This window comes from Metarhizium acridum, assembly GCF_019434415.1.
Source record: "Metarhizium acridum strain ARSEF 324 chromosome Unknown scaffold_1, whole genome shotgun sequence".
NCBI lineage: Eukaryota > Fungi > Ascomycota > Sordariomycetes > Hypocreales > Clavicipitaceae > Metarhizium > Metarhizium acridum.
The window spans coordinates 3,256,812-3,281,046 of record NW_027094015.1 but is presented as its reverse complement, the minus strand read 5'-3'; the positions used below and the strand labels follow the sequence as shown (position 1 = coordinate 3,281,046).

The 24,235-nt window shown below is 53.4% G+C and overlaps 9 protein-coding genes across 9 annotated transcripts; 5 read left to right on the top strand and 4 right to left on the bottom strand.

Moving 5' to 3' along the window:
* Positions 1–910: 910 nt before the first annotated feature.
* On the top strand, positions 911–4,720 carry J3458_000975 (uncharacterized protein). The gene is made up of 2 exons (XM_007809777.2): positions 911–2,637; positions 2,691–4,720. Exons 1-2 carry the CDS (start codon positions 1,294–1,296, stop codon positions 2,877–2,879), a joined length of 1,533 nt encoding a protein of 510 aa, XP_007807968.1. The 5' UTR covers positions 911–1,293; the 3' UTR covers positions 2,880–4,720.
* J3458_000974 (uncharacterized protein) lies at positions 3,177–3,791 on the bottom strand (the record flags this gene model as incomplete). The annotated part of the gene is made up of 1 exon (XM_007809776.2): positions 3,177–3,791. One exon carries the CDS (start codon positions 3,789–3,791, stop codon positions 3,177–3,179), a length of 615 nt encoding a protein of 204 aa, XP_007807967.1.
* Positions 4,721–10,025: 5,305 nt separating the features above from the next.
* J3458_000973 (uncharacterized protein) lies at positions 10,026–10,355 on the top strand (the record flags this gene model as incomplete). The annotated part of the gene is made up of 1 exon (XM_066116450.1): positions 10,026–10,355. The coding sequence occupies one exon, from the start codon at positions 10,026–10,028 to the stop codon at positions 10,353–10,355; it is 330 nt and encodes a 109-aa protein (XP_065978332.1).
* A 3,386-nt stretch (positions 10,356–13,741) lies between these two features.
* Positions 13,742–14,059, bottom strand: J3458_000972 (uncharacterized protein; the record flags this gene model as incomplete). Its single annotated transcript, XM_066116449.1, has 1 exon — positions 13,742–14,059. One exon carries the CDS (start codon positions 14,057–14,059, stop codon positions 13,742–13,744), a length of 318 nt encoding a protein of 105 aa, XP_065978331.1.
* A 1,250-nt stretch (positions 14,060–15,309) lies between these two features.
* J3458_000971 (uncharacterized protein) lies at positions 15,310–18,472 on the top strand (the record flags this gene model as incomplete). Its single annotated transcript, XM_066116448.1, has 2 exons — positions 15,310–15,442; positions 15,642–18,472. 2 exons carry the CDS (start codon positions 15,310–15,312, stop codon positions 18,470–18,472), a joined length of 2,964 nt encoding a protein of 987 aa, XP_065978330.1.
* A 76-nt stretch (positions 18,473–18,548) lies between these two features.
* On the top strand, positions 18,549–19,049 carry J3458_000970 (uncharacterized protein; the record flags this gene model as incomplete). Its single annotated transcript, XM_066116447.1, has 1 exon — positions 18,549–19,049. One exon carries the CDS (start codon positions 18,549–18,551, stop codon positions 19,047–19,049), a length of 501 nt encoding a protein of 166 aa, XP_065978329.1.
* Positions 19,050–20,214: 1,165 nt separating this feature from the next.
* On the top strand, positions 20,215–20,847 carry J3458_000969 (uncharacterized protein; the record flags this gene model as incomplete). Its single annotated transcript, XM_007809774.2, has 1 exon — positions 20,215–20,847. The coding sequence occupies one exon, from the start codon at positions 20,215–20,217 to the stop codon at positions 20,845–20,847; it is 633 nt and encodes a 210-aa protein (XP_007807965.2).
* Positions 20,848–21,063: 216 nt separating this feature from the next.
* Positions 21,064–22,173, bottom strand: J3458_000968 (uncharacterized protein; the record flags this gene model as incomplete). Its single annotated transcript, XM_066116446.1, has 1 exon — positions 21,064–22,173. The coding sequence occupies one exon, from the start codon at positions 22,171–22,173 to the stop codon at positions 21,064–21,066; it is 1,110 nt and encodes a 369-aa protein (XP_065978328.1).
* Positions 22,174–22,842: 669 nt separating this feature from the next.
* On the bottom strand, positions 22,843–23,322 carry J3458_000967 (uncharacterized protein; the record flags this gene model as incomplete). Its single annotated transcript, XM_007809772.2, has 1 exon — positions 22,843–23,322. One exon carries the CDS (start codon positions 23,320–23,322, stop codon positions 22,843–22,845), a length of 480 nt encoding a protein of 159 aa, XP_007807963.1.
* Between the last annotated feature and the right edge of the window lie 913 nt (positions 23,323–24,235).

Sequence of the window (24,235 nt, the reverse complement as noted above, 5' to 3'; positions counted from 1 at the left end):
ACCATTCATGCAGCGCTTCTTGCCTGAAGCGCCAAGCCGGGAATATGAGGTGCGAGACAAGAGTAAAGACGACGTGTACGTTTCGGCTCTTATGATTCCCGGTAGGTGTCCTCTACCCAAAGGATTGCAGGAAAGGCATTTGCCAAATGCTCACTCACTCAAGTCAGTGATCTGTGACGTCGTGATGGTTCTCGGTTATCCAGTTCCAAGACCTTGAATGGCAACAGTTGGAAACAGCATAAAGTTGCCCTTGTTATTGAAGAGAAATGTTGGGAGGAAGAGGGAAAAAATAGAAAATGTGCAGGAAGAAGGCGAGAAAGTTGGCAGCAAGTAGAAAAGGATGGCCCTTTCCTTGGCCACGCTGTCGGGAGGGGAAGCCATGCCCATTTTTTGCGCAACAGGGGATAGGAACGAAACGGTAACGACACGGTGAGAGAGGAATCTGTTTCCATCCCGATGCTAGCTCGATCAGACACGGTGCCGCTGGCTGGAAAATGGAACGATGGCCAATGCATGTGATGGTGATGAAGACGGAACGAAACGAGGTGTGTTTGAGGGCTGAGGCGGGATCCGTGAACAACAACACGCTATTGGTGGGAGCGGGCGAACACAGTGTCGATGGAGAAATCCACACGTGCACCAGGGACACTAAGATATCCGCAGAAAAATTGGAGCATTGTGGACGATGGACGACAAGCAGCAAGATGATGGCGCTCTTTCGTATGGCAGCCAAAAAAAAAACGGCCGGCGCTGGTTCCATTATTGCGTCGGGTGCTTCTTGGGCAGATTTGCGAGATGACGTCGAACAGACACGATGGATGGGGCACGTCAACACGTGTGAGATTTCGAACAAGGCCGCCGACCTGGAACTCACCATCTCGTCCACGGACGCTTGCTTTCGCGCCATGGTCACCGTCAACTTCGGAAATCCTCCCTCCTGTTGGCCATCATAATGCGGGGTTGCTTACGCTTACGGCCTGGCCATGGATTGTTCGCTGTTCGGCATCTCGGTTCCGGCAGTGAGTTGCAGCAATCACTCGCTGCTTTATCCACTGCGGATGCGGAATCTGGTGTCAACTCCAACTCCTTCTGTGGCCAGATCTCAGCCGAAGATTGCCGTGATCCGAATTACATCATCTACCTAGGCGCCCAAATCTCTGGCCATGCTAGAGTCAGGGCCAAAAAGCTATAGCTTTGGTGGTCAGAGCCCAGGGGCAGCGATATACCCTCCCAGATATTTCACGCAACAACCGAGCGCCTCCCCAGTTCAGTACATGTTCGTGATAAGACACGATGTACTTGCTTTTGATATTGGGCGGCGCCCTGATCGCCCTTGTTCTCACATGCCTGTCTGCAGCCGTCATCACCGCCGTCTTCTCCCCACTGCGATCTCTCCCTGGACCCTTTTGGGCACGGTTTACGCGCCTGTGGTATTTCAAGCGCGTTTACGAGGGAAACTTTGAACATGACAATATTCAAATGCATCGTCGGTACGGCCGGGTTGTGCGCATTGCCCCCAACGTGTACAGCATTGACGCCCCGGACGCCGTGAGCAAAGTCTACGGCATCGCATCCAAGATGCCAAAGTCGGACTGGTATGAGGGCTGGAAACACCCGTCGCCAGACCGTTGGACCTTGTTTCCGGATCGAGACATCCAGAGACACGCAGAAACCAGAAGGCGATTCCAGGGCCTCTACAGCATGTCGAGCTTGGTGAGCTATGAGAATTACGTCGACGAGTGTACCGATATTCTGCAGCGACGACTCTCCGAGTTTGCCAGACATGGTTCCACCATTGACATGACACACTGGTTTCAGTGTTATGCATTTGATGTCATTGGTAACATCACGTACTCCAAAAGATTCGGCTTCCTCGACCGTGGCGACGACGTTGATGGCATCATGAGAGCCTTGCATGGATCCATGATATACAGCACCCTGGTAGGCATCTTCCCGGCGTTGCACAAGTACATTTACCATGCCATGAACAAACTAAATGTCGGCGGAGCTGTCGGGAGAACATATCTCATGAAGTTTGTGAGCGAAAGAATCCAACAGAGAAAGTCGGAAAGGGGTCAATATGCAGAGAGGTCCGTCTCCTTGGATGAGAATGCTCCTCAGGATTTTCTTGAGAAACTCATGGTTCAGAATGAGGACAATCCGCAAAAAGTAACGTCATATCACCTTTTTATGATGGGGCTCTCCAACATTATTGCCGGCGCCGACACCACGGCAATTAGCCTTTCGGCAGTTTTGTACCATTTGATTCGGAATCCAGACTCGTTGCGGAAGCTAAGAGACGAGGTCCAACAGCGCTTCTCGGAGGGTCTATTTGATGGAACGCACCTCACGTTCAAGCAGAGCCAAGAAATGCCGTATCTGCAGGCTGTCATCAAAGAAGCTCTTCGACTGCACGCTGCGACTGGCCTACCGCTCTGGCGAGTAGTCACGGACGGTGGCTTGGAGCTTGACGGACATTTCTTCCCTCCAGGCTCGGTTATTGGTCTCAACACTTGGGTCGCGCACTACAATGAGGACGTGTTTGGTCCTGACGCGAAGCAATTTCGGCCAGAACGATGGATCGAGACTGGTGATAACGGAGCTGATATAAAGGCCATGAACGCATATTACTTACCGGTGAGTAACAATCATGTGGCCATCGGCCTCGGCAGTCTGCTAATCGTTTGTAGTTTGGCCTTGGGTCGCGCACATGCTTGGGGAGACATATTTCCTTGTTGGAAATGTCCAAGCTGATTCCACTGCTGGTGAGAAACTTTGACTTTGAGCTGGTTGGTGGGCGAGATGGCTGGAAAACCGAGAATTACTGGTTTGTCAAGCCGACAAACTTCTTCGTTAGGGTTGTAGATGGCAAATCTTGAACAAGATTTTTTCACTTTCATGGAACCCGAGATGCTGGTAACAGTGACCAAATATACGACAAGCTGAATCTAGTAGCTGAGTCTAGATTCCCAAGCGTTGAGCTTGTCTCGAGATCAAATCAGCACAGACACTACGTTAGGCCATTCAAATAACATACAACCATCGCTTACAACATGTACGCAAAAATTCCGCAATGCTTCCATTCCTCATAATCTCATGACAAAACATGGCAGACAAGAAAACACGGCACTGGGGGCCATGGCCATTGGAAGAAAGGCAAAAGACAGCATTACTTTTCACGCCCCGGCCAATATTACGGCGCACATGGCCAGAGCCACGACAGACACGATGCTCGGCTTCAACATGGCGGCCACTGCGGATATTTCCTGACCGACCTCGTCCCCAAACTGCCCGATGACATTCCCCCTCGGCCAGTACTCGCACACGAGATACCACCCGGACTCGCCGCACAGCCGTCTATCGCACCCGACAGCAGTGGTGTTCTTCCACACCAGCTGCGTGAAATGGCCCGTGTCGTGCGTGAACCGGGGGTCCCCAAAGTCGAACTTGTCCCTCTCGTTGCCCCAGGCCTCGACGCTCGCAGTGGCGTTCGGATACCCCTCGGCCAGGTTCTCGCCGTACGGACCGCCCGAGTGCTCGAACTTGCAGTCGCTCTGTTCGAGATAGTCGGCGGCGAAGGACGCGAGCGTCTTGTTCCACGAGACGGCCGTGGCGTTGTGCTCCCTGCGGTAGAAGTTGGTGCTGTTGAGGATCGCCGACGTGAACTTGTCGGTTGTCTTCCACTGCGGCTCGTCGGACGGGATGGCCGGGGGGACGGTGACTGTCACGACGGCCGAGAGGCTCAGCCCCGGGAAGAGCGATAGAGTGATGGGTGCGAATAATGGTTTCATTGCGAGGTTGCGAATGAGATCAAGAGCGTTCCGGTGCTGTAAGAATCATGCAGCGAAATTGCGTCGCCAGACAAGCACCGCCCGGACAGCAGGGTAAAAAGACCACAGACTACGTAAAGAGCCGGGGGATCTGATCTGCTGGACGGTCAGATTTAAGCGATTGGTTCCAAGGAAGTATTTCCTGCTCTAGGGCGATGAAAGGTGGTGTTGTAGTCGTGACGTAGGCACGTCGCCTCTCCGCGTGGCGCAGATTAGCCATGGACGGAACGAGCAAGAGGCAGAGATTCCCATTGCTGCAAGCGGAAACTGGGATTCCACACGGTGCAGCGAGTTTGAAATGCCGCCGTTGCCGATGCCAAGGGGACATTTACTGGGTGTGACGCTTTTCCGCTCTGACCTGAGGGCAAGTAGACTCGTGAATATTGAACAATGACAAGTTGCAACTTGCATGAGGTGGAACACGGCCGGGGGTGGCGGGCGCTTAGCGAAACGCGTGCATGGCGGGAGAGTTGCCGCGAATCGACGTCTTGTCATGTATATCTGACCTTGTTTTATTGTCTATTGATTGTTATTTCATTGAGTTCTGCGAGATGACGGAAAGGGTGCACTTGGGTCTTGTCCATCGACGCTGGATTGGTACAAAGGGGCGCACGCACGCACATTACGCAAAGGGATCATGAAAGACGCGGATAAGAAGATGGGGAAAAAAGAGCGGGAATAAAGGGTTGAAGGGATAAAAGAGCAAAGAATCCATGAATCGAAAACGTGAGAGTACATAAGGAGAAAGGGGGCAGGTTGGAGACGAATGTCACCCTGATTCAAGCAGATGACAAGATTCGCCCAGAAACAAGATGCCACCTTTATGTATATAATTCACACTATATTCAAATGGAAAAGTGATATATACCACAGCATAATATAATTCAAGCAATGCTCTTCAAGTAAAGGCCTTTCGATACCAACTAGTTCACAGAGAGGAGTTCGACTCGCTCCATGCCAGGTCGGAATCCGCTGGGAATCAAACATTGTGAGCCAAGTGCTGTAGTATCCCAAGGCTCGTCTGGTCGAGATCCGAGCGTGCTCATCATTGCCCATTCTCCAAGTATAGTCGTTGATTGCAAGGCAGGCTCCAGGAGAGTGGTCAACCACGTCCATCGTTATAGTAACAAGGACACCATCTTTTTCATCTTGACTCGTTCCAGAAACCTAGTCATTGGTACACACATCCCATCGAGTCCCACGATTCGCGATTCAACCTTGTCGTTGGGGCGCAGCCCTTGCTGCTTCTCATGGCTAAATGTATGACATGTAGCAAGTACATCAAGATGTATCAAGTCTTTCTGCTTCATAAACGACTTGACGTATACAAGAAGATTGTCTGTGGACAGCGAAGAATAAGAACGATCAGTGGTATACAGAGCCTCAAATATAGTATTAAATGAAAGAGGCAAAGAAAAGGGTTCCAAAATCTGCCAAGTTTCCCCGATTAGCCATTACTTGTATCAGCTATTGCTGCTCACCCAACCTGTCGTCCGGAGACGCTACATATGCCATTGCGCTCTCCAGACCTCCCCGCAGGGTGTTGGTGAGACGCACTCTTGCGACGCGAAAAGTATTCACCGTCTTCGGTATGGAACATCAACCTGACTGGCCTGTATCCAGGCAACAATCCTGGCAGAAACTCACCAGCCATGCGACTTGACCTTCTTCAGTACTTAAGACTAGGGTAGCCATACCAACAGCTCGGAAAATGTCATAACTCATGTCACTCATCACTTTGAATCAGCCTGGCCAAGGCGAACTAGTAAGGATTGTTTTTGAAAACCGCAATCTCCAGCCGGCAATGTGTTACCTACCCCACGTGTTGGATTTCGAAAAGCGTCCTTCGCCCGAAATGACATTCTCATCCCATCAGCCATGGTTGTGCGGTAAGCCCCGGAAATCCGAGTAATCGAAAGCGACAAACATCACGTGGTGCAATGTCCAGCAATCGACAAGTCAAAGAGCCCCTCTTGTAAGCTAGAATAGACCGTATATGGCTGGCGCAGTTTGATTCGCATCATCTTTCACTTTTGCTTCCACGTGGGTCTGGTTGGATAGATGCCATCATGTCCTAAGGGTACGGATTCATGGTTACAACAGGGAAGCCCCCCTGTGACCTTGCGCATGACCTTGCGTTGGCTCGCGGCCAACTGCATCCAGTTTCATACTCCTGACAAGTATGGTATTTCAGCCGGTGCGCGGGAGCGTTTTCTGGACGAAGCTGGCCCTAAAAGATGTCTTCTTTCCTCTGGTCTAATTACAACCACTAATGCAACCCCCAGAACCCGTTGTTTAATCGATTGGCCCCTTGTATTCACGCAGCTGAGAGTGTGTGTGGGGTCTGGAGTTATATCCCTGTTGTTGCATTGAATGTGTTATCTTTGGCCGTCGTTCTAGACAAACTTCTTGCGCCGAGACTTTTGCCGACTGCACCGCCCTCACAGTTTACCTCGTTTGGTGTGAAATCGTATCCATCACGCGTCGTCGGCTTGTCATTTTGGGTAATCTGCGGCTCTGTGCGACTGCTTTCTCCCTCTTTTCTCTCCTCCATACTAGAGACACAATCGTCTCATACAAGGCATGGTTAGTAATACCTAAAAGCCGGTCGCTGGTAGCCGTTGGTGGCCTTTTACTCGCAACGCCCTTGCCTTGCGATGAGCAAGCGGTCTGGCCCAGCTCATCAGGTCGTTATCTCAAAGGGCCATCGTCGTGGTCCCCGGTGCCATGGGCGGCAAGTTGTCCTACTTATTCATTGCCCAACTGAAGCCCGTTGATTAACATGTGATAGAAGACATGGTGAAGTGCTCGGGGAATTACTCTCCCGAGGAGCAGACCAGTTACACCACTGGGCAAATGACAACTTTAGCCAAGCATCCGTTTCCTCGTTTCTGGTGATGAGTACCACTCGTTTTCCCGTAGGCTTTTGCCAGACACAGTCAAGCCGTGCTACCCCAGGGTCTAGCTCGTGCATGCCTCGACCAGGGAAGCATCCACGCCTCGCACTTTCTGGAGTACCAGGTAGTTAGTTAGTTGCAAGTTCCTTCAGCATTGCCCACCTCTAATTTCTCGGCTGTGATCTGCACCGCACTAAAAACCTGGGGAAAGCAGGGGCCCTGACGCTGGTGTGAGCGCCTCTGATGGGCGCAAGCTGGGTCCAAAAAAAACCTGGCCGATCAAGGGCCGCCCTCCAGGTACAGATAGATACTTGAATCTATAGCACACTCATGTTTCTCCGTACAGCTGTACTCATGCTCCATGGATCATTCTGGTGACGTATGCTCCATAGTGCGAATGTCGGCCCAATCACCCGTCTGTTACGACCCTTGGAAACCTCCAGGGTGAACATCATGGGGTTATATTGGTGGAGTCAGAGACAGGTACATACACCGATTGCGAGACAGACGAGGCGTCCTAGTCAACCGTTGTCCATACAATGTGAAAAGCTCCCCGGCACTTGTTCCATGGCCGTTCCGTACATAGGGCCAACGATGGGCCGTTGCCGAAAGACCCGAGCCAACTTGACAAAGTGCTGAGAAGTTGGCAACTTGGGACGAGCTGCACTAATACTCTGCGTTGCTGATTCGTGAGCTCCTAACAACCCGCGCTCCTCATTCCAAACTTGGTACCACGGAACGGTCGGCTTTGTCCAACTATCATGACCTGGCACATCCGGGCCACATCGAGGAGGGCCGTCTGGCAGATGGGCAATGCCTCGACCTGGTTGGCATGTGCCACTAGTCCTGGAGTATGCTTCCTCGCCCGTTGTGCATACTGGGCCTGCAGGATTGTCCAATCTTATCTGCATCAAAACTGTAGCCATGCATACCAAGGTTTGTAGACGAATAAAAAGTAGCCGTAATCATTGTTTAGTATCTTGGTGCAGATGGGTGCCAGCCACCTCAATAATTCCGAAGATGGCTTATGAATGTGAAGATCAATCTCGCATACCCGTGAGAGGCACCAACGCTCAGTTAAACTGATAAACTGGTGGCCAGAGAACAATCCACATCTTGAGAACAATCCACATCTTGAAGAAATATTTTTTAACCGATACTGCTGAGAGAGGTTTACCGTTGACCTTTCCGTTGCTAAGCCTCGACGCTATCGAACAGCACCGAGATGTCGTTAGAGTCACCCAGTTACATTCCTGCCTCCTGTTGTTTTTGCTACATCGCGCAACACGGTAGCAGTGTGTCTATGCACAAACGTACAAATAGCAAACTCATTCCGTTCTGTTCAACCCCATTGGAGAAGAAATTGTACTTGCTTTCGATGGGACGATGAGTTAACTTATAGACGATCAATAATATACAGACCTGGCCTTTTGTAGCCTGTTTTACTGCGCAACCTTTGAAAGTAGTTTGCAACTATTTTGTGGGAACAGGCCTGATTCCGCCCGTCGCAAATCCGTAAATGAGAGTCAAACACATCCGCAATTCGATACCCCCCACGGAGTAAAGATCGGTCGGTCCATCGGATAAAGAAGTTGGCCGTGAGTCTGGAACGTGGAACCGTTTCAAGCCAGGACTGTGGGTCGGCGGAACATGCATGGTGGGATGCGGGTGACAGAGGAGCTTTGGAAAGAGGTCCCATTCTTCTTCAGCATGATGTTGTGGCTGGAAAAGGACAGTATTTGGCGGATGGACCTATAACAACGTGATGGCAAACAACCAAGGCTGTACGGATGTCTCCGGGTCCAATATACTGATGCTATATGTATCCAGAGCAGTAGGCTCGAGCCACGTAGAACGACCACACTTTTAGTTGTAACTGATTGGCGAACTGGTTGAAATGTGACTTGAGGTACGTCTCGGGCCTGGACAGAACTTGCCCGTGATATTTTCTGAACAAATACCCGGATTCAGGCTTGCTTGAGTTTGAAATTTTCTGAAAAACAGCATCATCAGGATAGGCATTTGGGCACCAGTCATCGGAATGCCTGCCAATGCATCTCTTGCTGTCCCCGACAGGCGTGTGTTGCCATAACAGCGTTCCAAGTATTATCAAAATCTTACCGATGCTGGGTGAATATATGTGAACTCGGCCACAAAGGGCTGCGACATGGTTACAATTGTTTTATAGACAGATCCAGATCCGGCTGCTGGATAATAGACCGCCTTATACTGCTGACCTGTCGAATGCGGGAGTGTAAATAATTGAAATGGCCAAGCTTTGAGTTATCGAGTTACCGCGACCGATTTTTTCTCCTTCCTTGTCGTGCTCGGTTGAGAAGACCTGTTTGTTGCCTCGGTCGCAGAAAGGCTCCGATGGAGCAACCGAATGCCACGCCACGCCACAGCGCGAAGCTTGTGCTCTGCATGTAGCATCACAACCTGATATCCTGGATGCCGTACCATACCCTTTGAATGCTTTAAGGTGCCACCTTTGTAACGGACCCACTTTTTCTGCGATACCTAGCGGGTACCTTTTTGGCAACAAGGTCAGCCACTAAACCTTCGGGCTGCGATAAGTGCGATGTAGCTCTTTGTAAGCAGGGAGATTACTGGTACTTATACCATCATACTATTTCTTAGTGGGGTTATGTATCTTTCATATTAAGGTTTTTTATTGGTTGACATCCTTGTTCGGTACGAAGGTGGCACCTTAAAGCATTCAAAGGGATACGACGAAGCTTGGAGATGCATGAGCTGGCGGAGACATCTAACACCACAGCCATTGGATCGTCAGCCATCATCACATCGTGCCTTGTCTCGTCCTGCACCTGCCAGGGTTATTCTTTGACCTTACTTCCATGGCGCCATTTTGTGAACCCTTTGACTCTCTATAGCAGCCAGTAACACACCAGGTACCTTTTTTTTTTTGGCCGCACTTTGCACTCACTCGTCATGCTCCCCTGGTCTCCTTTGTTTTCTTATCGACCCGCCATCAGGCTCTGGCGGTGAGCTATGTCGTGACCTGATGGAGGCACCGGATAGGTTAACCTGACGAAACCGGGCCGTCCTGTCGACGTCGCTAGTCCCGTCACTGGAGCTTGTGCCCACTCTTCGCCGTAGCAAGAGTTGATTAAGCCAGCCGGCACTCGCAACTGCGTGGAAGCTCGCGAAGACAGGCAGGCCAATGGCCCACTCGGCCTGCCGTCCTGTGGGAGCAGGGCACGCAGCGCATGGGTGCACCACGCCGACGTTCCTTTCGAATGCGTGGTGGATTGGTTGATGGTGGGAGGTGGGACGGATGGGACAAGCAAGTAAGCCTGCCCTGGACAGCACTTGGCGGTTCCCTGTTGATGATGTTGGCTGGTGTTGGCGAATCGTATTGGCTTGGAGGACGAAAGCATCTAGGCCCAACCAAGTCTCCACACGGCGCCAGCCAAGGACCGTCAGTGTACAGGAAATTGCGCGCTTTCGTCAAATGCTCCTTCCCATTCAGAGCTCTCGTCTTGCCAGCCAACCGTTGACACAACATGCCACCAGTCAGTCGCCCAAACTCTCCTCGGTCCATCTGGTGTTCTCCATGCAAGCGGCGTTTTATGTTTGTTATGTAACTACCCCGTACCCCATCTGACTGAACATTAAGCTAGTATGCAGCTCTGACGTTTAATGAAGCCAGATGTGCAGCGATCTACACATGAAAAATGGCTGCTGATCCAACAAAGTCCTCGTAAGCGGGCTGGCAGGTTTTGTACACTCAGCATGAGCCTTGTTCTTCTGATACAAAGATCGCAGATTAAAGCATCAATGATGCCACCAAAACCTGCCATGGCAATAACGTCTTTGCGGAGCGTTTTCTGCAATCAGCCCAACTGGCATAATATCAATCAACCGGGCATCTTATGTTGATTCATGCTGCTTTTCCTTGCCTACCAAGCGCCCAGCCTAGCAACGAACTGCCTAGGTGCTTTGAGTAGCTAGCAAGGCACAAACCTGGCACCGTGACGATATCAAATTGGCGCATCAGCGCTACAGCGAAACGGGTCAAAATCGGCACAGGTCATGCAGATGATACTTACATGCCTTGGTGCATACACAGAAGCAGGGGGTCTCCAAGAAGAGTAGAAGGCTGCGGCGCTCAGGAGCAAAGGTTGCGTCGTCGCCTACAGTACTGCCAATGGCCGTCAGGGAGACCGACGAGTACTTTTCGGCTGTCCTCAGATCTTGATATCGAAGCGTCGTCTATGGAATATATGTTTTGAACTCGGTTGTCACCGGCGGATGGCTTATGAGGGAGCACTTGAGCCAGCCGTGATGGAGTCAAGGTTGACTTCAGCACAGCGCAGCAAGAGCCCTTGGGCAGGTCCATCTCGGCGCACTGTGACTAGGCCCTCACCAGTCTGGTGCAGACGCTAACGCCAAACAGGTAAAAGGCGTGCTGCGGGCTAGAGCAATCAGCGGGCGGCTCGGCCTCAGATCCCTGCATGTGCCCTGCAGAGTCACACACAGCTCGACAATCGATCGGCTGCTAAATCTGTCCCAGCGCCCCTCATGGCTTGGATGTTGTATCGTCCTAGGTATGTTTTCCCCTTTCTTCTTCATTGTAGTTAGTATCAAGCTCCTTGGACGTCAAAAAGCCTTTGGGTGGATGGCGGCATGTACGACGCACGAACTACGTAGACCCATCTTCAATGTTGGCTGGCATCCATGGGGATCTGGGGCTCTGGACCGTGACCCAGATGCGCCAAGTTGAGCATTGAATGCACATGGCGGCCGTAGCGGCAGGCAACTCTTATGCTTCTTAACGGACCGGACGTTGATCATTCAATGGACTTGAGCAAGTACTCGGGCACCATACTGGTGGCTCAAGCGATTGAGACATAAACGACAGCTTCATCCCCCGAGCGTCGCTTTGCTTCGGCCTTGACGCATTGCAGCGTAATGAATCGACCAAAAGCTGCCCCAAAGGCTATCAGTTAAAGCTTACAGTCGGACGCGGCGGCGGTGGCAAGGAAGGGCAGTTGCCCAAATCTGAAAAAGGGTTCAAATGTTTCGACATCTGTGCTGAATCCTTCCCGCCACAGCCACGTTACTACGGACCGAGATATTATTCAAGTACGGAGTATCATGTGTACTAATGTCTGGTACTAGGTAATATGTGTCACGGAGCACTTGAGTGCTGACGCTGATAAAAGTCTCAGCAAAAAAGTCTCCCGCCATTCTGGAAAACAAACCACAAGTACAATCGCGTACTCGCTCCAGGTCCGGTTGCGACGCCAGTTTCAGGCTCTGAGGCACCAATCCGTTCTTGAGCTTAATTTCCAGCCTCATTGCCTACCATTGACCAGGCGGCACACGAGATGACGGCCCATGGTATCTAATGCAGAAGCACCCATAATGTGGGCAAGGCCCTATCTTTCTCGTGTTCCAGTCGATAGTTGTTGCCAGCAAGTTGGCTCTGATAAAACCCCATAGCTAAACCGAGTACCACCAGGCTTGGGTACGTGGACCACTTTTGCGTCTTGCATGCACCGAAATCTCACATTGACGCACTGTGTTCGGTGCCCTCCGCTGTGGCCCTAGTGTGGGAATACCCCAAGAAACGTTGAACCCAACTCCTTGGTAGCTGGCGTATTTGCAGGAAACTAATCAATCTTGCTCAATGACCGGCAATGTTGATATGGGCCAACCATATTCACGGAAAAAAAAAATAAAAATCAGACAAATGTGTGTGTTGATAAGCTTTGCTGGTGAGTAAACACCGGTATCGCGACCGTATGGGGCTTTTGCCGCCGTCGATGGCCGATACAGGAGTCACCAGTTAGAGTACGTAGTGGTGCTAGTATGTATCCACCCAGCAGGTATTCAGGGACGCAAAAACTCGGCGTTCGGGGAATATTATCAACTGTTCCCGCCTTGGGTCGCATGCAGTGTATACTATCATGGCAGACATGCATCCAAGACGAGGTGTCTGTGGCTGGAGTGTGGAACTTGACACATTAAGAAGCCGGGAGTGGCCTGCAGCCGACCAGCTCGAGACTAAAAGTGTCTGGTGCGATAACTTGGGGAGCATAACCCATAGATGCCGGCAACAAAACCCGCAGCTCCGTCTTACATTATTCACAACAGAGCATTAAATGGGCGTCATAGGCTCTACTAGGTACCTAGTAGATCGTCCTTTTATATGTACAGATGCAACATCCAGGTACGGAGTACTTGAGCACTCATCCCGCTCACTGTGCCAGTGACATGCATGCATACTGCATGCTTCGGTACAAGTACCCAGTACTTGAGCACAAACCTACTAGGTAGAGAGCCAGACTCTTGTCCACGTTTGGCTATCAGTTTTTAATCGCAGCATAACGCTCCATACATGGGCATAAAGAAGCATAGCAACGCCTGCATACATTCATTCATTCATTCAATTTTGCGCGTTGGCCGGCGTTGGATTAGCAGTCAGACCACCAGACGGTCGTGGCGCCGTCCCCGAGAAGCTCGGCCATCTGGATTTTTGACCTCATTTCGAAAATAACAGCGGCGGCTTCCCAACGGAACTGGGAAATAATGAAAGAGCTGGGCCCACCCGGCGGCGCCAGGGACTGGGTGCAATGGCGTGAATTTACTCCGTAATTCATCCCGAAACGCACCAGACTTGACGGTCATCTGGTCTGCGTTGCTGTCGAGAAATGACCCTGGACACTGCGCGCTTGGACACACGCACTTTTTGCAGCGACGAATCTACATACCTAGGTAAATGCATAGACGCACCGCTGCCCGTGGATCTCAATACCAACACAGTCGGATGTGTTGGTACAGTGCTGTACCATCTTTGAGTGGTTTTGGACGTGGCGCCCGATAGTATCAGGCACGGCCTGCCTATTTTTTTCGGTGAAACACGTCCCCAATGGCACACCAGACGCTTTATGCATGGCTTGGCGGCAAGTCGTATGAGGACCCGAGCATAAACATTGAAATGGCCGGTGACTTTCCCAGCAAGCCAGACAGACAGCTTCCCGGGAATCAATCAACCCCAGACGCCTTGATTTTGCGTCGCAGGCACGGAGCAGTGGTCTGGTGGCCCCGATCTTCTGTTAGTTTGACGTTTCGTCGGCATGTGTCGTGTCCGTTGTTGGCTTCGTCGCTTCGTCGCTTCATCCGTGCTCTTGTTGGCCTATACTTTTGTGTCAAGTAAATGTGCACTTTCCGTGGTCTCTTTGCAGAGGCCGTCCCGAGGCCGTGCCTCTTGGAATCATGAGTTATAGACCTGCCGCATTTACCAGACTCTGCTTGCATCTGTCGGGTACTGCTCAAGCAGTCTTCTCCGTACACACATACCATGGCTGAGTGGTAGTATTGTATGATTGCTGCCCCCCAAGCTCATGAGAGATAGTACTTGAGTAGCATCATCGAACGCGAGCCAGCACGATACTTACTATTGCTCGACTGGGTTTGGCCCATGCATCGGCCCAGCAACCCCCCTGTCGATTTCTCTTCCGGGCACGGCACAGATAGCAAAGCAGCACGTTCAAGGACTTGCTCCAGAGTTGTATTGTATGTGTGTCCTGGAGGGCCCCAGCCGAGCCCGGGCTCACTGCTCACGGAACGGCTCAAGTGCATCCTGCTCGCCAGCTTACAATTCACTCGGGAGACGGCCAGGTCTGGGAGACGCGAGCTGGAGCCGGCCAGGCACGATACCACATCACCACATCACCATCAGGCCTGACAAGAATCCGCAGCACCTCTAATACCGGTCAACCGTAGTAGTCAATACTTTGGTCGGCACGGCGCCCCAGCGGTCGGCCGTCATGCGCCACTGCAAAAGAAGGCCCTGGCACCAGCCTGGCAACCTGGTCTGGTCTGGTCTTTTGCCTCGTCACCAGCACGGAGGAGTATCACCGTCCGGGGTGGTGCGACGGCGCACTGTCCTCTTGCACTGTGCCATTTTCCCTGTGTCTTTCCCGCGGCCCTCGTCCCACGCCGCCAAACCTTCTTCCTTCCTCCTTCTCCCGTCTCTGCCTCTCTGCCTCATCTTCCCATCCCAAGCAGCAATTGTCTCTGTTGGCGGGACCGACGTGATCTCAATAGACGACTTGTAATGCCTCAATCTGTCGTCCCAGCTGGCGCATCGGATTGACATGCTTCTGTCGGCTGCTGAGCACGCCTTTTCTCTCCCAAACCTCTGAACCTGACCCCTCCATTTGCCCAACAAAGCTGTCGAAAACCCCCCACCATCCGTCATCCGCCATCCGCCCGCCACGGCGCTCCAGTCTCGCCTCTCCTGCCTACCTTGCTGACTGAACCCGACACACACTCACAGTCTCGCCCTCGGTCTCACACTCACTCAGTCACTCAGTCACTCACTCAACTCACTCACACGCACTCACACGCACTCGCTCTCTCTGTGCTTGTGCCGTTGCGCGCCCGAGTGTCCGTGTCACCACCATTTCTGTCAGCGAACCCACCCCGCGACCACAACCCGCCTCTTGCATCGCAGTCCGACACGGCCAAAAAGTAAAAAAGCAGTTCGCAATCGTCGCTGCTCCGTCTCGCGCGGCCATTCTCATCTCCCGAGATAAGACACGCCTGCCATGGTTCTGGACGACTCTGGCCCTAGGCTCTCGTCGCGCGCTTCAACAATGTCGAATCCCACCACAGCAAGTTCTGCTGCCGGCACCAGCAACCCACCTGCTGCTGCTGCTGCTGCTGCTGCTGACGACTCTGGTGAGCTTGAGCCCACTTTCGACACCTTTTGCTTGCACTGCCTGCCCCTCCTGTTGTTCCGGCCACGGGCGTGCCTTGCCGCATGTCAAGTCGTTATCGGGTCATGTCCAGTCACATTCATGCTGTGCCCGTTCCTCGCCGGTGCTGCTTGATAATTCTGTACTCATTCGGCTGACCATTTGACGCACCTGTGCTCTAGCTTCTACAATCACCGTAAACACCAAGGCCCCGTCCGCCAACTTTCCTCCTCCCAAGACGGACAAGCCTCGCCCGCACGTTTGCGCAACTTGCCAGCGCTCCTTCGCTCGCCTCGAGCACCTGAAAAGGCATGAGCGTTCCCATACCAAGGAGAAGCCATTCGAGTGCCCCGAATGCGCACGATGCTTCGCTCGTCGTGACCTGCTGCTTCGCCACCAGCAGAAGCTTCACCAAACATCTACCCCGTCCTCGCGCCCTCGCAATCGACGCGAGTCTGCCAGTGGTGTCACTCCCGCGCAGAGCAGACGCAAGAACAGCGTGGCCGGCGTCAATGCCGCTGGATCCGGTGCCGCGGCGGCTCCCATGCGCCCCAGGGCAAACACCATCAGCCACGTAGACGGTGCTGCGATGCAGATGCTCGCCTCTGCGAATGCCTCGGTGGCGCGGGGCATGGCTCACAGCCGTCACCCCAGCCTGGTCGGACTGCCGGTCCATAACCTGGACCACGTCTTTGGTGGTATGTCCGCCGTTCTGGGACAGAGGGGATTGCAGCATGCACTCCCCAAACTGGAGACATCGCAGATTGGGAGCAGTGACTTTGACGCCAGTGGGCTGAGGACGGCGCCGCCCATGGCCGTCTTCAACCCCGAGTTCGACTTTGAGGGTCTCTTCTTCGGGCCGGGATCTACAATCAACCCCAACGCTCTACACTACAATGACTCGCCACAGTCCATGGCCGTGGACCAGACATCTCCGTTTGGCCAAGGTCTGAACGACGTTGCTACGACGCAGCACTTTGATGACTGGGTAACAGGATTCGAGCATCAAATGTCTTTCAACACGAACGAGCATGTGATAGACGGATCGAGCCCGTCGGCCATCAGCACGACGAGCCAGAGTGGGATTAGCGATGTTATGGTAGATGGATCAAACCACCCGGCCCCAGCTGGGACAAGTACCATGTGGCAACCCTCCGTCATGGGACCTCCGCAGATGCCGAACCCGTTCGCGATGGATTTAAATGGTTCAGTCTTTCCAGATCTCCTTAGTGGTGCTCCATTATCACCTCAGCCAGCTTCTCAAAAGATCAATGACCCGTACTTCTCCGCGCCTCCAACTTCTCTGAGCTCGTTGAGCACGTCCGTCGTATCTGGAATAAATTCACAACCCTTGAACCCACCCCTCGGCTTCAACGCCGCCCAGGAAATTCCGTCATCCCTCAACGGGGGGAACCACGCCGCTTCTCCTGTGACAACCATAACAGATGCCACCCGGACTGCTATAGTGACTATCCTTTCCCACTGTCTGCCCTTTGGTAGCCGTAAAAACCCCTCACTTTCCTCGCTAGGCTCGCCTTTGTCGCCTCAAATCCAACCGGGCGGCAATTCCTCTTCAAACCCGGCTACCGACGTGCCCAGTACCCAGGACCTCCAGAGATACGTCAGGGCCTACTTGACATGTTTTCATCCTCATCTCCCATTTCTGCACCTCCCTACACTGTCCTTTGATGTGTCTCCTGATTCAAAAGGTCGCTCCAACGGCGCAGGTGGCAATGGGTGCTTGCTACTTTCCATGGCTGCATTCGGCGCTGCTTACGAGATGGAACATGCTCAGTCCAAAGATTTGTTTGACATGGCTAAAAAGATTGTGTTCTTTTATCTTGATGAGAGACGCAAATCCGATGTCCGCAGAGCCGACACACGACTGAGTACCATCTCTACTGACTCAAAGGCCCAACAGAACCAAGCTCAATCCAGCACACCGTTGTGGCTCGTTCAAGCCATGCTACTCAACGTCATATACGGCCACACCTGCTCCGATAAAGTGACGAGTGATATTGCGTCGACGCATTGTGCATCTCTCGTTAGTCTCGCTCAATCGTCAGGTCTAATTAGCCAAGGCAAGGGCAATGTGCCAACCGAGCAAGATGTTCACATGACTGATACCGGAGACTGGACGCGCATATCTGAGCAAGATGAGCAACGGGAGTGGCTCCAGTGGAAGTCGATGGAGGAACACAAACGCACGGTATACGTCATCTTCATCCTGTCCAGTATGGCCGTCGCCAGCTTCAACCACACCCCGGCCTTGACGAATTCCGAGATCACACTCGACCTTCCGTGTGACGAAGAATTCTTCGCCGCGGAATCTAGCGCCGCCTTTGCTTCGAGGGGAGGAGTTGAAGCTGCCAACCACAACCGCCTAAGGTTCTTCGACTCGTTGGGGGATCTCCTGCGCGCAAATGAGCGACAACATTCCATGGGCAACAGCCAGCCCCAATTTGGATCACCAATGAACACTGCAGATACACCCCTGACAGATCTGAAGCCCAGTACGTTTGGCTGTTTGGTGCTCATATATGCGCTGCACAACTACATTTGGGAAACGCGACAACGCCATCAGAACAGGGCGTGGACCAACATGGAAACAGAAAAGATGCACACGCACATCGAACCTGCCCTCAAGGCTTGGCAATTCGCATGGTCTAGCAACCCGCAACATAGTATTGAACGACCAAATCCATTTGGCTTGGGACCAATGTCTGCAGACGCGATTCCTCTTTTGGATCTGGCATACGTCAAGTTGTTTGTTGACTTTGGTCCAGCCAAGGCAAAGATTTGGCAACGAGACTGGGATGGCATGATTGAGGAACTTTCCCGAGGCTTTGAGACGCAAGATGAAGCACGATCGCCGACCTGCTCTTCTGAATCTGGGACAGAACCATCGTCCAACTCGGTCATAAACCCCGGGTTCATGGATTACCCCGGCAACGCAAAGCTCCTTGAACAGCATGCATGCCGACAAGCCTTTCGGCACCGGCCAGGACGTTAATGGTACGGGACGAAGCATACCACGACGCGAGAGGTATCTCAGAACAGCCTCGTTTTATGCTGTTGACTCTCTATCCATGTCAGACAGGCTTGGAGTTACGTTTGCGGACAAGACTAGTCACGAACTGCCCATGCAGACTGCTCTTTGCACTGCCGAATGCGCGCAAGTGGTTGCCGGATGGATTACTGCGCTCCAAGAGCGAGTCGGGCCGTACCTCGGTATTGTGGGCCAAGATCATATCGATTTCAGCCAGGTTCCAGCGATTATTCTCTTGGAGGAAGAGGACATTAAGCTGCTGGACAAGGTCGGAGACATCTTGTCGACCGCCGAGTTGAAAATCAACATGAGGCTAGGACCGAATGCCACAGGCACGATCAGTGGACACGAGTCTGTTTTATCACCGGATGGGTTTACCGGCTATGCGTCCCAAATCCTTCGTCTCGCAGCATGGATGGTCAACAAATCCGCCGTCTGGCCTGTGGCTCATATAGCGGCTCATGGGCTGGAAACATACGCGAACCACTTGCGAATGAGGGCAGAAAAGTCCGTGACGCGATCCATGCCGGTGACATTATGAGACGTACCAATCTGGAAATTCATGGCTTGCCAGATGTCTCTGAGGAAGCCTTTTTTTTTTATACCTGTCTTGATTTTTCATCTTGGCCGAATCGATCAATCTATCGCGCAACGCTCATGACTAGACACGAGCTTTCTAATCGTACGCCGCGTCTTTTGCGTATATAAAGTGATTCCACTTTTTTGTCATGTCTTTTTTATTCTATTTTTTTTTTTTTTGGCCCAGTTCGGCGTTCGGGTGATTTGTGTGTTTGCCGGGGCATGCTGCAAGGCAACATCCAGAGACAGCGGCAGCCGGTGAGTGCGTTCACATTCTTCATGACTCTCATGACATAACAATGACTTCGCTGTACAAATACATGAAAGCTATTACCTTGTTTGGCGGGAATTACGTAGATGACAATGAATGGTTAGGTGGCATGCCCAGCTAAGCGGCGAAGGGGGAATTTATCTGGCGGACTACATGTTGCAACAAACCAAACTTATAAAGTCAGCGAGAAGCAGGTCATGCGATAAAGCTCCTATAGCAGAGGATTTTTTTCTTTTTCTTTTTTTTTTTGGGCATTTGTGTTTTTGCATCCCCCTCGAGTGGGCTTGTACTTGAACATTTACGCGTAATGGGTTCGTATAATGTATGTAAATAAGAAAGCGGAACGAATATAACACGGGGGAAGTATGCTTTGCGTGTACAGCTATGGGGTGTATGAAAATCTGGCCGGCGTCTCCCGCAGTCGGCGCTCAGATTATCAAGTCTCATGTCGCGCGGCCTGACGATGAGCAGTCACCCTCAAAGATGAGCCTGGCGTCAATTTGAGCTATATTGCGACAACTGGTCTGTCGAGAACAGGCGCTTCAAGGCAGGACCCACCAGGCGTGACTCATAACGGGGCCCGTTATCCAAGCTCCAACTGAGCCAAACCTTGGTGTTTTTGTTCGTCACTCGCAAACAGGGCAGGTAATTTCGGTCGTTTGGCACGACGCAAGGCTCCATCGACTCAACGCCACCCCGGACACTTTAGGCTGCCGAGCACTGAAATACTTTGAAAAAGGGAAAGAAGAAGAAACATAAACATCCCATCTAGCTACTGGCCCCGTTTCCTTCAGACCTCGAATGCGACTCATAGCGCGTTTCGTCGCAGCAGCAATTGACCATCGATAAATAAGCCATGGAGAGCACAGGCGCAAGGGAGGACGACACGGCGGCCAGACCACCGCCATTCCACTTCTCACACGACCCGTCCCTGGCGCAGTTCAACGTCCCCGTCAAAAGCTGGATCCGGGCGAACAACAAGCCGTGGGACGGCGTCGCCACGGGCGCCCTGGTGTTCGACGCCCGCGGCCGCATCCTCCTCGTCCAGCGCACGAGTCACGACTCCATGCCGGACCTGTGGGAGGTGCCGGGGGGCGCGGTCGACGACGACGACGCCTCCATCCTGCACGGCTGCGCCAGGGAGCTCTGGGAGGAGGCGGGCGTGGCGGCGCGGCGGATGGCCCGTCTCGTCACCGAGGGTCCTGGGGCGGACGCGTTCCAGGAGTTTAGGAACAGCACGCGGTCCAAGTTGATTGGCAAGTTCCAGTTCGAGGTGGAGGTGCCCGAGGGCCAGGCGGTGAGGCTGGATCCCAACGAGCACCAGGACTTTGCGTGGGCGACCGAGGAGGAGGTTGTGCGCGAGGAGGTCGCGGGCAAGAGGATCCCCTTTACCAAGAGGAGCCACAAGCATGTCATTCTGGAAGGGTTCAGGCTGAGGAGAGGCGAGGCGCGCAAGGGGGGGGGGAGGAGGTTTCACGGACGGCGCTGAGAGACGGGGTTAAAGCAGGGCCACAATACACTCTTGGTGGGAAATGCATTCGTTAATTATCTTCTTGGTTGAGGAGCAAATGAAGAAAAAACTGCCATTGGAAACTATCTTGTGTGGCAAATGATACACGTCGAGGGACAAGAGTTTTTCTGTCATGGCCGTGGTACGGAGGATACATCCATCATCACCACTGCCATGTCACACCACTGCACCACCTTACGCTGCAATCCTGCTCCTGAGGGCGGCGATGCGCGCCGTGGCAGCGTCAAACTCGGCTCTGTCCAGCTCGCCCTTCTTCAGGGCCTGCACGAGCGCCGTCCTCACGGCCTCTCCCTGCGTCACGTTCTTCCCGCTCGCCAGCAACATGTCCATGCCGGCGGCGGCGGCAGCGGTGCCCCTGGCGCCGGCGTCGCCATAGGCAGCAAGAGAGCCGGCCTCGAGGGCGTCGGTAATGGTGACGCCCTCGAAGCCCAGCCCGACACGGAGCTCGCCCTTGATCCACTTGGCACTCAGGCCGGCCGGCCGGTGATCCAGGGCGGGATACACGGCCCACGAGGCCATGACCATGTCGACGTCGGCCGCGATGGCCGCCTTGTACGGCGCCTGGTCGACGGCGCGCACCTCCGAGAGCGTCAGGTTCAGCACGACGGGCTCCTCGTCCGTGTTGGCGTCGTGCGAGGCCGCCCCCAGGCCGGGGAAGTGCTTGGCGCACGCCGACACGCCCCGGCCCTGCTGGGCGCTGATGAAGGGCACCGCCGCGCGCACCACCTGCTGCGACGTGTTCCCAAACGACCGCCCGTAGTAGTCGGTGAAGTCGCCCGGCTGCCGGAAGACGTCCAGGACGGGGGCCAGGTTCGAATTGCACCGGTAGCACAGAAGGCTGTCGGCGGCGCCAGCACCGGCGGCCTCGCCCGCGGCGGTCGGGTCGGCGGAAGCCCCGATCTGCTTGGCGCTGAGCTTCGGCTCGCCGTCCTTGATGCGGCGCACCTGCCCGCCCTCCTGGTCCGTCGTTACTAGGAAGCGCGCGTCTTTGCCCGTCTTCTTCTTGAGGAGGGCCGGCGCGGGCGACGAGTCGTATGCATGCTTCAGGGCCGACATGGCCTGCGAGGTGTTGGCGTCGACGTTGACGCCAAATAGGATGACGCCGCCGACGAGCCCGGCCCTTGTGAGCCTCACCAGTTCGTCTGGGGGCTGGCTGGACGACGGGAAGGAATACACGACGTGTTGGCCGGCGAGGATGTCGAGCTCGTCGCAGCCCGTGGCTCGACTAGCCGCCAGCAGCACGGTGGCTGCCACCAGCGATTTGCGGAGGGTGTAATTTGGCATTATTACGGGAAGTTGAGCCCCTCGATATGCTCTCGTTTTTTTCTCTCCCTTACTTCTCGGAAGATGAAGGGGTTCGATCTGCTTCTTCCCCCGACAAACAGAACCAGTCCGTCTTTTTAAGCGAAACAGCCGCCATCAAAACTCAGGTCACGGTTTCCTCGTGCGGTGCATCTCAATGTAACATTGCCACCAGGGATCTAAGGCCTAGCACAAAAGGGAAAAAAAGAGAGAGCCGACGGTAGAGTATTTTCTCCACCATGACAACATAGTCATCTAGCTCGATTGACTTGGTCGAAGAGACACAGGGTGGGGCCACGAGTGTAGTTGAGAGAATTGATGAGATGCCGGCGAATCAGCGGCCGTCGTCCGGGCTGGCCACCCTTTTGGGTAATTGTCCTCCTCCGTGGACCGGCAAAACTGGGTCCTATGATCCGTGCGGTGTAAGCGGAGTAGCCTTTGACCCCCGGCACCCTGAACCAATTGGCCTGTTGGTACTGTCGCCTCGGAAAGATTATATATTTCTCGTGTAGATGACCAATTACAGCCTTTACTACAGAGGTGTATTGGAGCGTCAATTAGTACATGGCAACATGGGTACCAAAACTAATTGCACCAGAAACTCAACCCTCCTCCCCAGCGCCGTCGCCGCCCAGGCGCCCAGCGTCTTCCTCACATTGTTATTGCTGCTCCATTTCCTCGACAATGCACGCGGTTGCTCACCATTGACGTGCCCGTGAAGCCCGTGTGGCTCGCCGCCAGCATGTTGGCCTTGGGCCCCGCCGTGTAGAACTGGTTCAGCTCGAACCCGACGCCGTGATCCTCGCCCAGATCCGCCAGGAAGTCGGTCAAGGTCAGGTCGACCGACGCCTCGGACAGGATCCTGTGCCCGGCGTAGGTGCCGTTGTTCAAAATCATCTGGCAGAACCGCGCCGTGTCACCGGCCGTGGAGAAGAGCCCGGCGTGGCCCGACACGCCGTCCAGCGCCCAGGTGTCCTCGTCGTGGACGGTTCCACGGACGCGCTGCGGGCGCTGCCGGAGCCCCGGGACGTCTCCCTCAACCGAGATCTGGAACTCCTGCGCGGCTATTTCCTTGTAGTATTTGAACTCGGGACCCTCGACGTTGCCTCGGTTGAAGAAGGTGCTGTGCATACCCAGACAGTAGGGACGTGTACTCGTACATGTTATCGTCCAACTTCCTTCCTGTGACCTCTTCCACGACCAGCATCAGCGTCATGAAGTTGAGGTCCGAGTAGAGGTACTTGGTGCCCGTCTCGTACTACTCTTGGAGAGGTACATGATGGGCAAGAGGGACAGGGCACCAAGAGACACATCATGTGTTGGAAAAAGATACAAGAACAAGTCATTTTCAAGATGACCGTTCTTGTGTTATTTTTACGCTACCTCGCTGGGTAATCCTCCAGAAAGATTGGCATTCTATTTCAGTCAACAGTTGGCCAAGGTCCGCAGTAGCATCATAAGCTACCTAGTACCTAGTGTCTAGTAGGTGCCTAGGGTATAGGGTACCGCTCGTCATACTAGTGGGAAAATGTAACATTGACTCTGTTATTCCAAAAAAGAGGGGAAAAGGCGAACAGAAAAGGGGGCGAGGAAAAATAGCAAACCAATCGACAAGCTGATCCCAATCCACTACTCCTTCGGAAAAGCAAAAACAATATTCAGGCCCTGCTTGTCGCCGGGCCCCGAAGCTCAGCTTTGTCACAACAATGCACATCTCACTTCCCCATCAGCCAACGCGCGTGCGTATGCATATGCAAAAAACATATACCAGACACTAACTATATTCAAGCAGACTCTTCCAAGACAAGCATGGACATGCCTCCTTCGCCATCTCTCCACAATGTCCTCGCCATGGTTTAGGCCTCACCGCCCAACAACGCCCACAATCTCGGCCAAGGTTTCCCCAGCTCTATGCCAAATCAGGGCATGAATTAACTTACTCTTGCCCCAGAGCCTACCACCCCCCCCCCCCCCCCCCCCCCCCCTTTTTCTCTATCATTCCTGGCCCTCTCACATCTGGTCCGCCCGTTCGCCGTGGCAGGAA

Excerpts from the sequence above, each read along its gene's own strand:
- J3458_000975 (XM_007809777.2), top strand. The coding sequence starts at position 1,294 with ATGTACTTGCTTTTGATATTGGGCGGCGCCCTGATCGCCCTTGTTCTC. Across the intron at positions 2,638-2,690 it reads TGAACGCATATTACTTACCG|TTTGGCCTTGGGTCGCGCAC; the intron begins GTGAGTAACAAT and ends AATCGTTTGTAG.